This window comes from Propithecus coquereli, unplaced genomic scaffold (genome assembly GCF_000956105.1).
Source record: "Propithecus coquereli isolate 6110/MARCELLA unplaced genomic scaffold, Pcoq_1.0 Scaffold946, whole genome shotgun sequence".
Classification (NCBI taxonomy): Eukaryota; Metazoa; Chordata; class Mammalia; order Primates; family Indriidae; genus Propithecus; species Propithecus coquereli.
In genome coordinates this window covers 407,249-423,115 of record NW_012155796.1, presented here as the reverse complement: position 1 = coordinate 423,115, position 15,867 = coordinate 407,249, and the positions used below count along the sequence as shown (strand labels likewise).

At 55.6% G+C, this 15,867-nt stretch overlaps 1 protein-coding gene across 1 annotated transcript in view; it reads right to left on the bottom strand.

Annotated features, from left to right (window-relative positions):
• Positions 1 to 1,694: 1,694 nt before the first annotated feature.
• TOM1L2 (target of myb1-like 2 (chicken)) overlaps positions 1,695 to 15,867 on the bottom strand; it is a 53,475-nt gene continuing 39,302 nt past the window's right edge. The window contains exons 11-14 of the mRNA XM_012664987.1: positions 14,821 to 14,896; positions 6,366 to 6,425; positions 3,630 to 3,666; positions 1,695 to 2,407 (exon numbers count right to left, since the gene is read on the bottom strand). Coding sequence (XP_012520441.1) covers positions 2,259 to 2,407; positions 3,630 to 3,666; positions 6,366 to 6,425; positions 14,821 to 14,896 — 322 coding nt within the window. The 3' untranslated portion in view covers positions 1,695 to 2,258. The remainder of the gene's footprint in view (positions 2,408 to 3,629; positions 3,667 to 6,365; positions 6,426 to 14,820; positions 14,897 to 15,867) is intronic.

Sequence of the window (15,867 nt, the reverse complement as noted above, 5' to 3'; positions counted from 1 at the left end):
GGTCGCGGTGGGCTGTCTGGACAGGAGGTGGCAGCAGGTGCTCGAAAGCCACCAGAAGGGTGGCTCCAGGCCGGGAAGGCAGGAGACACATGTCTGCATGGCCAGTGGCCTCCTGCCAGCCCACATGACTCCACCACCACCTGCTGCCCATGGGGCAGCCAGGCCTCTCCAAGCTGTGCCTGGCCCACCAGCAGGAGTCGGGGCGGGGGTGGGGACAGCTCTGGGATGTGTATTAGGAACGGCTGTGCTGGGGCTCCCAGGCGGGCACCTCCCTCAGCTTCATGCCCTGCAGGAGCCCCTCTCGCCCGCAGAGCCCGCAGACTCCTGGCCTGAGGACCTCCCTTTGCGCAGGCAGGTGGTGCGCTCTGCCCTAACAGGGCACTGGGCCTGGGGCTGTCGTCCCGGGGCTGCTGCAGTCTGACCGCCCAGGGTCCCGCTGCCCACAGCCACAGGCTTGGCCCTGGCCCTCACAGAGACTGTGATGAAGGGCTGGGGTCTCTGGGTACACCTAGGCCATCCTAGCCACCTTCTCTGCAGCTCGAGTCAAGCCAGCTGTCTTCAGAAGTCTCAACATCCAAGGTGGCCTCGGAGGGCTCTCCCTTTGAGAAACGCTGATGAGAGAGGCACAGGCTGAGAGTCGGAGAGCCGAGGTGGCAGGTGTGGCACGTGCTGCTAGACAGGGCAGGGCTGGAATTAGGCTGGCCAGGCTCTGGGGAGGAGCTTCCTGGACGCCCTCTGAGGAACTGGAGTGTGACATCCCCAGTTGGTCCTGCCAGATGGGCCCCCAGCCAGACTGCAGGCCTCCTCTTGGAGGAAACTGGAGGGGTGCTAGACTGGGCATGGGCTTCTGGGTGGGGCAGCGCCACACTCCCTATTGGAACTCTCGGTGCTCAGCACGGCCACTGGCTGCAGCCTCTATCCTAAATGCTCCCCAGAGACCACGTCGCTGGTCTCTGCTCAGGTGACGCCCAGCCCCTTTTCCCTGCTTGGGCTGGTGCTCTGGCAGTGACCACTGCAGCATCTAGGCCATCTTGCCAGGTGGGATGGGCTGATCATACCAACAAGGACACAGGATGGGAACAGGTGTCACCAGCCTCCATCTGCTCGGCCCCAGGCTCTGTCAGCCTTCACGGTGGGCTTGGGGAGAGGGTGCAAATTGGTAGCCAGGGGACATCTGAGTTGGGAGGAGGTCAGGCTGTCAGGACAGTCTATGGGAGGAGGAGAAGGCCCATAGCAAGAAGCAGTGCAGGGGTCTTAGTGTCACTGTGGCCACTCAGTCATTTGGAACCTCCAAGCACGGTGCAAAGCTGTCTGCTGCTGGGGCCTGGAGGTAGCGGTGTGAGGCTACCACAGGCCAGGCCAAAGCCCTGAGTGTGCAGCTCACTCACCCACGACACTTTCCCAGACAAGCCAGAGCAATGCCTCCCTGTGCAAGCCTCTCTACAAACCAGGGCCAGGTGTGTGGCGCGAATGTGCAGGGTGTGCCTGGGGCAGGCTGGTGGACAGTAGTGTTATCTCAGTGGCATACCTGCTGCCCTCCCAACCCACCTGTGGCCCTCTCCCCACACCAGGAGCCTGCAGGGCCCTCGGTCCCAGATGTCGCTGCTGAGCCAGCCCATGCATGGGCCCGGGCTAGCAGCTGAGTGATGGAGAGGGTAGAGAAGGTAAAAGAACCCCCTGTGGGCACCCACAGAGACTTCTAAAGTACAGCCACACCATGTGCCACAAGGTGACACAGTCCAAGAAGGAGACCAGGCCTGTGAGTGCAACTGTGCCCTGTTCTTCCAGAGGCAGCAGCACAAAGCCCCTCCTGGAAGAGAGGAGCATGGGAGGGCAGCCGTACCAGGTGGAGGTGGGGCACACGGAGGGGCCCGGGTCGCCCCTTCTCTCTGGGTGGGTGGATGACTGGAAGAAAGACCGTCCAGGTCCACTCAGGAAACAGTGCTAAGGGGCTGCCCTGCCTGGGGCTGGGCCACTCTGCCCACTCTTCCTGGGAGGAAACCTGGGCAGAAGGGGCCGTGAGGGGAGAGGAGGGGATGGAGGGGCCTCTGGCTGCAGCTGTCCCACCACCAGAGGGAAAAAGGTGGCCGAAGCTGATCCTGACTAGTGGGAGGCCTGGGAGCAGACACGGTGGCATTTCCAGGGAGACACAGGTGTGCAGGCGCAGGGGGGATGGGGATGGGAGGAGTTGCCAGCGCCTGGTGTCCACAGCGAGCGGGCGGTGACCTGCCATCTGGGGAGGCAAACCACAGAGCCACTCACAGGGCGAAGAGGGCATCCTCTGACCGCTCTGGCTTCTTCTGGCCAGGAGGGTTTGAGGCTGGAGCGGGGGCCTCCGCCGGGGGTGAGGGGAGGTCAGGAACCATTTCCGCAGCTTTGGCTCTTTCTTCAAGGAATTTATCAAACTCTGCAACACAAACCAAGGCAAGGGCCAGGGTTGGTGGGGTCGTCCTAGCACGAGCCCCCACCCCTCCCAGCTCCAACCTGTACCACCCACCAGGGGGGAGGCAGGGGTGGCAGGGCCAGCAGCCAGCCAGAGCCAGGGGTGCTGCCTATAGACCAGCCTGTTTCCTCCTCTGCTACCTCCAGGGCTGGTGGGAGGGCAGTGTGGGGAGAGGGTTCCAGCTGTGCCCAGCCACAGGCCCTGCAGGGAAAGGCTCTGGAAAACAGAGCGCAGAGCACCTGCTGCACCTACTGCACCGCCCACCTGGAGGTTTGTGCATTTTCCAGGAGGGGCGAGTTCCTAATTAACCTGGCAGGGCCCATCCCACCTACCCTACCCTCTCCCGCCAAAGGGAGAGACTGCAGAGACGCTGAGGAAGGAGGTGGCTGAGGGCGCAGCTCCACGCCCACGCGGGCGCCAGAACTAGAGCGCCTGGGCCTCTGGCGGTTCCCCGGCCTGCGGAGCAGCTGGCCACTGCGGGTCTGGCAGACTGTGACGGCAGAGGGGCAGCCGGGAAGGCAAACGTGAGGAGCGGGGGAGGTGGGACGTGGGGGTCAGTGTGGGTCAACTAAGCCCCCACTGCTCCCACCAGACCCATCAGCTGAGGCCCGGGGAGGCCCCTCCCTCGGGCTCAGCCGCCCTCGGCGCCCTGTACACCCTGTGAACTGTGCCACACGCGTCTGAGCTGGACTGAGCGTCCGGGGGTCGGGACCCAGATGGCAATCTGCACCCACTGTTCACTAGCTCTGTGACCTTCTGTGGCTGCTGTGCGCGAGGCCTTATGAAGTGAATGACTGGAGGGCACTCTGACGTAGGCGCACACCCGGGAGCCCGGGTCCCGGTCTCTCCAGGCGGGGGCGGGGCCTCCCCAGGGCCCCGCCCCCGCCTCGCCCGCCCTGCGGAGCGGCCGCTGGGGAACCCAGTTTCTGAGGAACTTTTCGAGGGCGCCCGGGCTGAAAGTCACCTGTTCTAACCTCCGTTTCCCAACAAGCAAGATGAGAGAAATGACACCCCACATCAGCACGAGGCCTGGGCGGCACCGAGCCACCCTTGAAGCCTGTGGCTCAGGGCCTGGCACAGTGGGTGCTTTGGCAGCAGGGGCTTCATGGTGATCCAGGCTGGTCCCTGCACAGCCTTGGGTGGGAGCAGCAAAGGGAGCGTCATAAGGCCATCAGCCAGGCCATACCTTCACTCGTGACGCCCTCCTCCAGGTCGTCGCCCTTCTGTAGGAGGAGCAGAGAGAGCGGCATTAGGGCACTGGTCCCGGCCCCACCTGCCCATCCAACTCTGCCCACCCTTGGCCACCCCAGGGTGGCACTGCCCATGGCAGCCGGAGCAAAATTTCCTATTTCTTTCTGTTTCCAGATCTTTGTAATAGCAAGCACTGCTCTTCTTATTGGAGAAACAGATACTTTGTTTTTAAAAAACAAAAGCAAAAACAAACAAACAAAAAAACCCAAATAGGTTCTAGATTTTGCTCCTCCAGAAGGGCCAGAAAGAAAAAGTCTAAAAACAGTGCAGGCTGGTTCTCCGGCCTGGGCTGCAGAGGGCAGGACCCCCGCCCCAGCACTCTCGGGGCTCTGGGGAGAGGCGCAGAGGGACGGCCACTGGAAGGCTCAGCCTGAGGCACTCCCAGGGTCCCTGCCTGTGCTTCACTGCACAATGCTCACTTGCGGCCAGCCACAGGGGTTCCAGGAAGACACTGTCCAACCAACAGCTGGAAATAGCAGGAGGCCTGGATAGACCAGGGCCACGAAGCCCACGGCACAGAGCCTGGCACCCAGTAGGTGCTTTGGCAGAAAGGCTATCCCTCCAGAAGCCGTGTCCTGCGGCCTCCCGGGAGCTGCACCAGCCTCCTCCTGAGGCCCAGATCCTATCACCTGCTGCCGGCTCCGGAAGGGGCTACCAAGGCTCTGTGCATTCTTATAAAGTGGATCAGACTTGATTTTGTTTGGAGAATGCAGTAGTTTCTTGAGCTCATAGAGCTGCCCAGGGACTGGGAAAAGTGGCGTGTGCAGGGGCCTCACTGGGAAGGATGGGGAAGTGACAAGGCCCCAGGCTGGTCTAGGAGACCTGGGTTCTTTCCTGGCTCTGCCACTGACCTGCTGTGTAGCCTTGCTAGACAAGTCCCTTCCCTGTCTGGATCCTGGGGTACCCCCTTAGAAGGTGAGGACCCTGGCCCTTCTTGCTTGGCTTCTATGACAGAAACTATTTCTTTTCGAGGCCCCCTCCTTGGTAAAGATATCATGCGATGTTTCCTTCCTCTCCTGACACCTGAGTGGCTGCCTCATTTGGCAATGAGTGTCCTTAGAAAGCCTGACCTTCCAGGGAGGAGGCCCAGAGCAGTGAGAGGCCCTCACCTGAGGCCTGCTGTCCTAGTGTGGGAAGTGGCCAAGTCACCATCCCACAGACAGCCAGGCTGACCCTGTGGTTAAAGAACTCAAGAGGCTACTCTGCTCTGGGGACAGGGCCCCCTGAAGAGGAGGCAGCTAGGAGCAAGAGATGAAGTGTCGCCAGGTCTGGGGGAGGATCCAACTAGCCCATGACCCTGGGCAAGCCACTTCCCCTCCCAGATGCACTCCTTCATCAGCCACTGGCCAATAACCCCCATTCTGTCCCCCCACCAGGCTGCTGAGTGAAAGTGCTTTGTAAGAAACACAGGGAGGAGGCTGGTGAGGTGGCTCACGCCTGTAATCCTAGCACTCTGGGAGGCCGAGGCAGGAGGATCGCTTGAGCTGGGGAGTTCGAGACCAGCCTGAGTAAGAGCGAGACCCCGTCTCTACTAAAAATAGAAAAAAATTAGCCAGATGTGATGGCGGGCACCTGTAGTCCCAGCTAGGTGGGAGGCTGAGGCAGGAGGATCACTTGAGCCCAGGAGTTTGAGGTTGCTGTGAGCTAGGCTGACGCCACGGCACTCTAGCCCAGGCAACAGAGCAAAACTCTGTCTCAAACTAAAAAAGAAAAGAAAAGAAAAGAAAAGAAACACAGGGAGGGACCAGCTCTCCTTTCTCAGGACCTGTTGCCGGTTTCAGATGCATAATATCCTCATCTTCTTGCCCCATCTCTCAGGATGGAGATAGTGGTCTACAGTGGTCTTTCAGGCAGGGGTTCCTTTTTTGTTTTGAAACGGGGTCTCACTCTGTCACCAGGCTGGAGTGCAGTGGCGTCACCATAGCTCACTGCAACCTCAAACTCCTGGGCTCAAGTGATCCTCCTGACTCAGCCTCCCAAGTAGCTGGAACTACAAGTATGCACCCTAGCTAATTTTTAATTTTTTCCAGAGACCAGCTCTTGCAGTTGCCCAGGCTGGTCTCAAACTTCTGGCCGCAAGCAATCCTCCCGCTTCGGCCTTCCAAAGTGCTGGGATTACAGGCATTAGCTACCGGACCCAGCCAGGGGTTGTTTTGAATCAAAAATCAGGTAGGGGGAATGACCGTGAATTAAAAACAAAACCACTGTGTGTATATTTCACATAAAAAAAAAAAAAAGAAATGAAAACCAAAAAAACCCAAAAAACAAAAAAAAACACCTCCCCCAAAAACGGCACACACACACCCCTGAAATGGAAAAGAAACTGCGGGGAAGGCAAATGTCTGTTTTGAAGCTGCTGGAGCTAGAGTCACACGCCAGCTCCACCCTCCCTGGGCTGGTGTCCGGCAGGCTGTGTGGTGAGGGAGGCTGCGCGCAGAGCCTCGCCACCACGGCTGGCCACTAGGCCTGGGAGTCACCCTGGCACCGCAGCCGTGGGCTGAGTGTCTGGGAGGAAAGTGGGCTGTGGCAAGCTGGCAGCCGCAGATGCTGGGCCTGCCCTGCATCTCCCTCTCCACCGACCCTGGATGGGGGGCATGTCCCCTTGAGGCCTGTCCTCAGAAGAGCCTCTGCTTCTCCACACCCCACACGAGATATAAAAGTCGAGTCTCACCAGGTCCATCCTGAGCCACACCTCAATGTCGTCCATGACAGAAGGCTGCGCAACGGGGATCTATGGAGGCGGCAAGCAGTGGGCCAGGCAGCCCCACACAGCCAGGCGAGGGAGACAGAACACCGGAACAAAGGAAATCGTCAAAAGCAACCCCAAATGAAACCAAAATGTACACAGAGCAAAAAACACACTGGCACGGCACACACAGGCAACACAGGGCAGCGGCATGTGAAATGGCAGGTGAGGAAAGCAATGGGGTGCAAATTATAAGAAGCGGGCTGCCCGGCAGGGCGGGCGGCAGGAAGGTGGCAGTACGAGTTCTTGAAATGGAGAACTTTTTGACTACGTGTGTTGGCCCTCATGGCTGCACAGCCCCTTCTCACCGCAGGAAGGCCCCGTCCTACAGCCTCACTCCGAACTCATGAGCCGGGACAGTGCGAGGAGTGCTGACTGCCCGCTGCTGAGCCCAGCCCAGGGGGTGACTGGAGGAGCCAAGGGTGGGCCCCTGACATGCCAGGGAGGCTGAGTGGCAGCCTGCCCAGAGCAGGGTGCAGGTGCTAAGGGGGTCAGGGCAGCACCAGCCCTGGGAGACGTTGGGGTCTCTGTTTGCTCAGCTGACAGCATTTCGAGGGGTGCGTTTCTCAGGGGCACCCGGGAGGCACGTGCTCCGTCAGCCTGGGTGTAGCTCAGGGGACAGAGGCGGGCACATTTAACTACCAGCAGAAACACAGCGAAAATGAGGGCTTTGATGACAAAAGGGACTGTGAGGCTTTAGTCGTCTCTGTGTCTCTTTAGGGCAAAAGAATCATGAAGCAGCCCGAATGCAACAGCTTCCTTTAGTCTCATCCTTTCTTCCCAGCTTTCCATGGCATCTGTGCCACAGCAGTCAAAGAAAAAAGTTCAACTGAGAAGCGGGAGCAGCAGCCAGGGAGCCAGGGGGTGACTGGGCCCACACAAATGAAGACGCACCTCATGGGTGCCTGGGCAGTTGCCACACGTGGGCCGCTGTGCCAAGGGCCTTATGGGCAGAGATTCTGAAAAATGCGTGTGGCTAATAATATTTAAGTTGCTGTCAGATATGACATGATGAGTAGAGATAACCTTTGATAAGTGATAAGTAGAGATAACCTTTAATCCCCTAGAAGCCATGTTAATGGAATGTTGGCTCCCAGCCTAGGGAAATGGGGTGATGGCCCTTGATCCAGGTGACCTGTCCCCTCCCCTACTCTGGGTCTGGGAGGTAACTTCTGGGGGCTCATTTGCAAGCCCACTATTTCTAAAAAAAAAATGCCAGCACTGTGTCTATAGCTGGCTTCACCCCAGTATGATCTAAGGTAAAAATAAAGTTAAACTAAGCAGTAAGAGGACTGCTTCAGAATTTACCAAATGTAAAAAATAACATGACCTTCACAAAGGAAAAGAACCAAGAATGCGTATCACCAGCCCTGGTGTGACAACTCCAGTCCTGGGGGTTAACACCTGCGGCATCTACCATGCCACCAGAGTGCTTCCCTCCCTCGCTCTGAGGAATGTGCTCTGTGCCCTAACTCAGACCCAACATGGGCGGCCCACGTCTTTCAGAAAGGCTCAAGCCTGCCACTGATCAGATTAGGAAGAGCCTGTCTGTGTTGCCGTTTTATCTCTTTGACTTACTGGGGACTTAAGAATGTTGAATTGAAAAAATATCAGGGAGTCCTTGTCACCCTGACGTGAATCCTAGGGACAAAGAGCATATGATCACTCACTCGGGGAGGGGGTTCAAGTGTCCAGTGGATGTGCTAACAGTTCCTGGAGTGGGCACCACCTTGCCCATCACTAGTCGACGAAAGCAGGTGTTGACTTTCCTCTGGCCAGACACAAGCAGGGTGCGATCTGCTATTTCGCACTTGCTGGCAGGCCTTCTGCCTTGACAGGTTCCTGGAACAGGGGCTGCCAATTTTCATGATCTCGGTGCCTGTAAGTCAGAATGCTTGGCCTCTGAGAGGATGTGTGTCACGCTGAGTCCCCAGAACTGAAGCTTAGAAAGTCAGCTGCATCTCCAATGAGCAAATAAACCTCACAACAGCTGTTAGAGTGCACACTGGCCCTTTTTCTACACCTGATACACTGAGGAGAAATTGTGATTAGATAGCCTAAGCTTTTCAATGTGTTGCAAAGGCTTGAAAAAAAGCCATGAAGGGGTCGTGGGCCTTAAACTTCAGATTTCTATTGTAATTGTTTTGTTACTGTTAAAAAATAAATCCCTTGAGGCCTAGGATCATGTTCCAGTTTTCTTCTTTGAAGATTAATCTTGAGAGCCAGCATGCTCAGAAAATAAACAGTGATATTTGAGAAACTCATCCCCTCAAAAAAAACTCTCCAAAAGCTGGATCATGGGAACTCTTTTCTTCCCTCTCCTAGGTTTTTCCACATAAGTAGTATATTTATGGAAAGGCGTCCTCCAGCCCAAGCCCGGGGGCGGGCTGAGGAAGGCAGCCCCGGGTCGGGGGGAGGCTCCCCCGGGCCCCGTGCTCACTGGCAGCCAGACCTGGGGCGAGGTGCTTCTCTCTCACCCCAGTTTCTTCACCGGAGAGTTCCCAGCTTCCTCTGTCCTAAGATGCCTCAGAGATCTGGGTGAAGAAGCAGGAGCAGGGGTAGGGGCAGCACTTGGCCTTGGTCTCCTCCTCTGTGAAACAAGGTGACTGCCAGGTTGTATTTAGCTCCTAATGCTCATGACTCAGAATCCCTTCACTTCCAGGCTGGGCTTCTGTTTTCTAATTTTCAAACCCGGGGATGTCAGAAATTATTGGAACTGACTCGTTTCAGCATGAAAGGCACTTGGCCTCAGGGCGGGAACCGCTGTGGAGCAGGGTGTTGGTTAACAGTGAAGCTTACATAATGTAAGGCAGGGGTTCTCTGTCTTGTGGCCAGACATAAAACCTTAGCTATTTAGACCTCCTGCCCTGGCAAATAAATGCCTTGTGACTATTATAACAGGGCAAAGTTCATTCTAATAATGTAGGTGCCATCAGACACAGACTACATGTGTGCACTGCTATGACAATATCAACTGAAGAAGTGCTGAGGGGAAGAGAAGACTCCCTTCTCCAGGCTGATGGGGGAGGGGCCCTGGCTGGAGAAGGGGGCACTGCACTGAGTCTCAGGGGACTCTGTCTCTGCCCTGTGGCTTTGGGCTAGTCACCAGGCCCCCGCTAGGCCTCCGCACCCTCATCTCAATGAAGGGCTGGCCCAGCAGACCCCTAAGAAGTCTGTCGGCTCTGATGTGCCATCGTTTTAGCATCTTCTTGGACAATGATCCCAGCTGAAGGCTGGTCCAAGGGGTCTGCAGAAGAGTAAGTTGGAGGAGGGAGATAGAAAGGAAGGAGAGATATAAAGAGAGAAAAAGGAAGGAAGCTAGCACGAAACACCCTCCAACAGAGACTGACGCCTGAAGCTCAGCCCCTCTGAAGACAGGCGGGCCTGGCTGGCTTGGCTGTAGCAATGGTTAGACCAGCCTTCCCCATTTTCAGCGTGCAGAGAGAAGTAGGCATCTCGGATGTCAGAATCGGCAGGTTTTGATCTGAGCGGTGGGTGAGCTGTCGGCTCACTCAGCTGTCGGCTGACTCTCACTTGGAACTGTAGGCAGGGGCAGCTCTGCCTCAGTGACCAGGAGGGTCACCTGCCCAGGGGGAGAGGTGTGTCTGGTCCTCCCAGGGATACTGATCATCTGTCCTGAGTGGGAGGGGCTTAAGAGCCTCCAGGGCTGAGTAGGGGTCCCTCCCTCCAAGCCCAAGCCTGGGTTTTGACAGCAGCAAACTCTTTTCACTAACCCACTTTTGTTCTTGTTTTGACAACAGGGTATCTTCCCGGCTGTACCCTGCGTGAGGGAGACACCCCTAGCTGGTCATCAGCCAGGAGAGGCAAAAGGACCTTGAGCTGGAGAGGCTGGGCAGGAGAGCACAGGAGCACTGGGTGCTGGCTCCTTACAGATCTCATTGCTCTTCGACTAGTAATGACCCTGGTGTTGTTAGTTAACTTTGGTGTTGGACATTCATATACCTGAAGGCCCAGGAGAGTAAGGCCCCATGGGACGCTCCTTTGCAGCTTCCCACGGCCCACGTCCACAAGGAAACCGAGCCATCCAGTTTTCAAGGCACTGAGCACAATTTCTGCAGCTCAGGTGTGCTATTTCCAGAGCAGCTGTGACTCCCCCATGACACTTCAACCAGCACCCCAACGGGGCTGGGGAACCTGAGGCCTTGGGGCCACACGCGGCCTTCTGGATCCTTGAGTGTGACCTTTTGACTGAATCCAAATTTTACGGAATAAATCCTTTTAATAAAGGGATTTGTTCTGTGAAGTTTGGATTCAGTTGAGGGGCCACACTTGGGGATCTGGAGGGCCACGTGTGGCCTTGGGGCTGGAGGTTCCCACCCCTGGAACACCTTTGGTCTCACTCATAGTACAAAAAGTTCCCAAGTAAAGAATTTGTACTTGGGAGGTTTGGACAGACTCGCAGTGTCTACACTATGGGAAGTAAGGCAAAGCAATTAATGTACGTTGTTGTAAAGAAAAAAAACTGCAGTCAGGCAGGCGAGACACCAGGTTAGCTGTTAGTTGAGTTTGTTTCTGGGAATTAGAGATGGGAGCTCTATGTGGGGCCAGGGCAGTAAAGAGGCAGCCTGTGTGGGCAGAGGCAGGCACCACCACCAGCTGCCAAGGCCACACTCAGGGCAGTTGTGTGGGCAGTATCCTTTTTGCAGGATGAATAGGCACAAGGGCACACAGGCTGGATCTTCCCAATGTGGACAATGGAGTGGATGTGGTCTCCAGGAGCCAGCCTGTCCCCAAAGAAGCAAATGAGGGCCTGGTCCAGGAATGACTCTGTCTTCACCCGGATCAGGAGTGTGCTGCTGCAGTGACAGGTGGAGAGAGACCTGCCCCGCCTCAGAGCGTGGCTGTGCAGAGGGCACCAGCCCAGGCTGTGTGGCGAGCAGAGCAGACACCTCTCACTCCCATGGTTCTGGGCAGTCCTGCCTGGCCCAAGTCCTTGCTCGCTGGTCACACCTTGCTCAAGCAGGTGGTGTCTGTGCTGCCTGCAGTCCGGGATCTGCTGGGCCCACCCCCGGCCACAGCCTGGCATGGCACAGAGGGGGCAGTTATGCACCGCCCACCCCACCCCACCTGGAGGGAGAGGCCTGCATTTCCACTGCTTTTATCATCTTTCCTTCCCTGCATTCTCTCCAGCTCGGGCCCTACCACACAGAGCTTTGGGCTCTGTTATAGGTGAAATGGTCACCCCAAGTCATGTGGCCTGGGATGAGGTCACCCTCTCTCCATGCACCAGGCTCACGGCGGCCACCTGAACAGACAAGGCAGGAGAGACCCTCCCAGGTCTCTGTGCCAGAAAAGCTCTGCTGCATGGGAACTAATTGCATGTATGACATTGAACTCCCCAGCTTTGTCTTCTTTGTATTCTGTTCCTACCATGTTTGTGTATTTCTTTAAGAGGCCTCAAATCTTTTGGAGGGATTTAGTGGACACAAGTAACCATACTATAAAAACCCATCAAGCCTAGGACTGCCAAATCCACAGGCACTGGGCTGGAGGGATTTTCTGACTGGTCAGATACTTTGAATCTGTTCCCTTAGAACTGTCCCCTCCCAAGCAAAAGCCACAGTAATTTGTGCTCATCCTGGAAAAGTGAATACTGCCGAGAGCCCCAGAGACAGTAAAAGGAAGGAAAAGACCCTCCCTTGGTCCCTGTTAATGTCCCAGACTCTTATGGCCCACGGGCATGGACCTTAGCAGAAAACCAGAGAAAGTGTTTCTGAGACTAGAAGTCTGTGGCTTAAGGAGATTATACAAAAACAGGAGGAAAAATTTGGCACCCCTGTCAGAAAGAGAGAGCACGGCCTTGTACTGTCTGATTCACGAGGGCTCAGCCGGTGGCAAGAGGAAGGCGCAGACTGTAACACAGGACAGGGGCTGGGTAGACAGGGGGCTCAGCTGGGCTGGTGACTCCTCACCATTCCTTGGGTTATGAGCCAGCTGTCTATAGGCTCCAGGTCAGAGTCCCCACCTCGACCTCTCTTCTGGGCCGAGGACAGAAAAGTCCCAGAAAGAAAAGTCACAGCAAGACCCATGAGAAAGAAGTCAATAGCACATATTGTGGAAACAGAAAAGTCACTGTTCAGACTTAATCCTTTGTCATGTAAGGAAATGTAACTTCATGCCCCTGCCCCCAACCTCCGCCCCTGGCACGTCCCCTTTACCTGCCTGGAAAAAAGAACAAAGTTTAGTAACCAAGAATCCCACCAGGACAATACATACTCATGCCCTTGGCAAATCTCCGTGAGGCCATGGAAGGCCGACTGTGGCTGCTTCTCTCGATGAGGGCTACCAGGATTGGCAGGGGCCAACTTTCCAAAGCACCAGCTTTTGCAAAATCATTTCTATTTTTTTCTAACTTATTCCTGCATTTTTTCTTTTTCTCCTTTCTAGTGGGCTATGTATTCTTTTTCTAAACTCTTAACTTGAACACTGAATTTAGTTATATTCTTTATTGTCTTTTTTTAAATGATAAAGTAAAGATGATTAACTTGGTTGGACTTGATTTATAGAGGTGTGGCTACACAATTTTCTCCCCTTCTTTATTGTGTTCTTAATTTCTCCCTTGGCCCCATTTTCATTTCTAGGTCAGCATGGCTTGGGATGGGACAAGGTAACTGAAGTGCTGCACATGGGCAAGAATATGTGTGTACACACATGGCCACACACTGCCACCCACGGCCAGCGAGTGCCCTGCCACCCCACATCGCTGAGGCTTTAGCCATGGCATCGCCCCATTGAGCAGCAAACATGAAAAGCAATCTGCCTACGACTGTGTGGAAAACTTGCTGGAGTCATCAAGACCTTTGAAAATAGGGAGCCAGTCCATGCCACACACCCAAAGGGTAAAGGGCGGAAAGTCATCCACATCTCCTGGGCTCAGACCCAAGCCTGGACACTGATAACAACAGGAGTACAGCAGGACACACCCTGCATGCACAAGGCAGGCCCTGGAGCCAGAGGGGGGAGCAAACAAGATCAGCCTGGCTGGGGGACAGGGCTGTTTCCAGACCTTGCCAGGGTCAGCCAGGAGGAGTGGATGGCCTCACCAGGCCATGTACTGGCAGACCCCCAGTGCAGCTCTCTAATGCTCCCCTAGGGGTAGGTGGGAGGACATTCTCATAATTGGAGAAGCAGAACCTTGACAACTGCATAATTTGGGGCATCCCAGTGGCACTGCCCACCCCTTCTTTGGAAAAGTAGGGTGCTGAGAACCCAAGGCAGCTGGATGGCTCTTCTGTGCCCCCTGGTGGCCAGTACAGTGGGACGGATGCCCTCAGATCAAGTTGGCTGGGCCGAAGCAAGGGCGAGCTCCATCCCCACCCCGACCCTGCTCCTTAACGGCAGGAGGGGCTCAGCAGCAGCGGGGGAGCCAGGTAGGAACTGCTGCCTGCCTGGGCCGACTTGGACAAGGGCTGCAGGAGGGTAAAAACTGGTATTCGGGAAGCAAACACCCCTTTGCAAACCTTCCTGTCCAGGGGACAGATGAGCACTGCCCTTCTCTAGCACAGCTGGGGACCTGACAGGAGTTCCATTTGTTGTGGGCAGCTGTTCCAAGGGCCCTTTTCCACCCTGCCCTGCAAGCAGACCTGCTTCCACACACATTTCTTAGTTAGACAAAGAAGAGAAAAATCTCATGAAAAGCATTAAGACATAACTCCTTTCCCCTTCAGCAATCTGAAATCTTGTAGAAACCATGGCTGTGTTTGGGCTCAAGCAGGTACAATCCTCCACTTCAAAGTGCCTCCCCCTTGGCTTTGCTCCATATCTAGATATGGAGCTTCCCAGAACACTACCCAGACACCACCCAGCTGCTCCAGCTCCCCAAACAAACCCTGACCCTCAAGTGCCTTCTAATGGGCTTGGTACTGCTCTGCTGGGCCAGTGACAAATGACCACCAGAGATGTGGCTCAGGTCAGCACTGTCCTTCTTGTGCAGGTCATGGTTTTGTCAGAGCATTGCCCACCCCCAGGGCACTGTAACAGGTGACCACGGAGACCTGTGTCCTGAGAGCTTGGGGCCCTGTGGTAGGAAGAGAAGGGGTTCTGGAGTTGGATACTCCTAGGATGGTATCCCCCCCTTGCCGTCTACTCTCTGAGTGCCCCTCAGCCCATCTCCCACCTCCCCGAGCCTGTTTCCTCTTGTGTATCATGAGAAAGCTTGCATGGGGGGGTGACCTCATGGGGGGGGTGAAGACTCAATGAGGCACTGCCTGGTAGCACACAGGGGCTCCACGGGTCTCTCCTCAGTGTGTCCCTGCCCTCTCTGTAAGCCAGCTGCTGCCCAATTACCCAGCTAGCTTTGCCACATTGCCAGCTTTCCCTCCAGAAGCCTCCAGGCAGAAAAACAGGGTTAAAGACCTACCCCTTCCGAGCTCTGTTTTCGACTGTCTAGTGCAGAAGCGAGTCCTCCAGCGGCCTGGGGATCCTCATAGGTCACCCTGGGGACAAAGCAGTACAAGCAGAGTGAGTTGTCCCCCAGCGCTCATGGGGGGCCAGGGCAGTGGCCTATAATCACTTTCTATCCCATGGCACCTTCCTCAGATGTCCTTGGAAAACCGTTTCCTGTGACCTTGGCATTGGGCAAAGGCTAAGGGCTCATGCTGCCTGTCTCCCTGCAGCTGAAGCTAGGAGACCTAGGTCCCAGCTCAGGTTCAGCCACTCATCTCCTCTGGGATCTGGGATATTATGCACCTCAACGTCCCTCTCTTGAGTAACAATACTGGGGTATCTCTGAAGCTCAATGACAGGATGTCAAAAGTGCCCTGAAACCCCTCAGAAGGACAGCTAGACAAAAGCAAAGTAACTAATTCTTATTTTATAAGCAGCAGCCTCAGCAGCATTTGACAAGGAAGGTAGTCTCTGGGACCAGCATGGTCACTGATTTTGGGGGGTGTCTCCCTCCACTCCCTGACCCTGTAAAACAGCTGCATCCATTTTACAAACCACTTCTGCTGGTGAAGAGTGCGTGGGGCCGTAGGCTTCTGGTCATCATGTTGAGTCCTGAGCAGGACTCAGGGAGCTGTATGCACCAAGATGCTGGGTTCGTGGGAAAGGTGGGGAAAAGTGTTGCTCACCCACCTCTAAGCTGAACAGAAAGTGCAAAGCATGTACAGTGCCTCCCTGAGATGCCGGGGGTTGTCTACTTTGGAATCAACTCCCCTAGTTCCATATGGTTCATCCTTGCCAGAGCTGCTGTGAGAGAAGCCTCTGCCCTGACCACTTTTTTAGGCAGGAAAATCTTGCTGCTGGGAACCCAGTTCGGTCCCTGCCTTGCTGCACCCTCCTGCTTCTGAGCTCCTCCTGTGGATGAGGGGCTGGGCAAGCTGGAGTCTGCAGCAGTAGCATGGGGAGGAAAGGGAAGAGAAGAGTCACCTCCTGTAACACTGATAGAAATCGCACTGCAATCTCA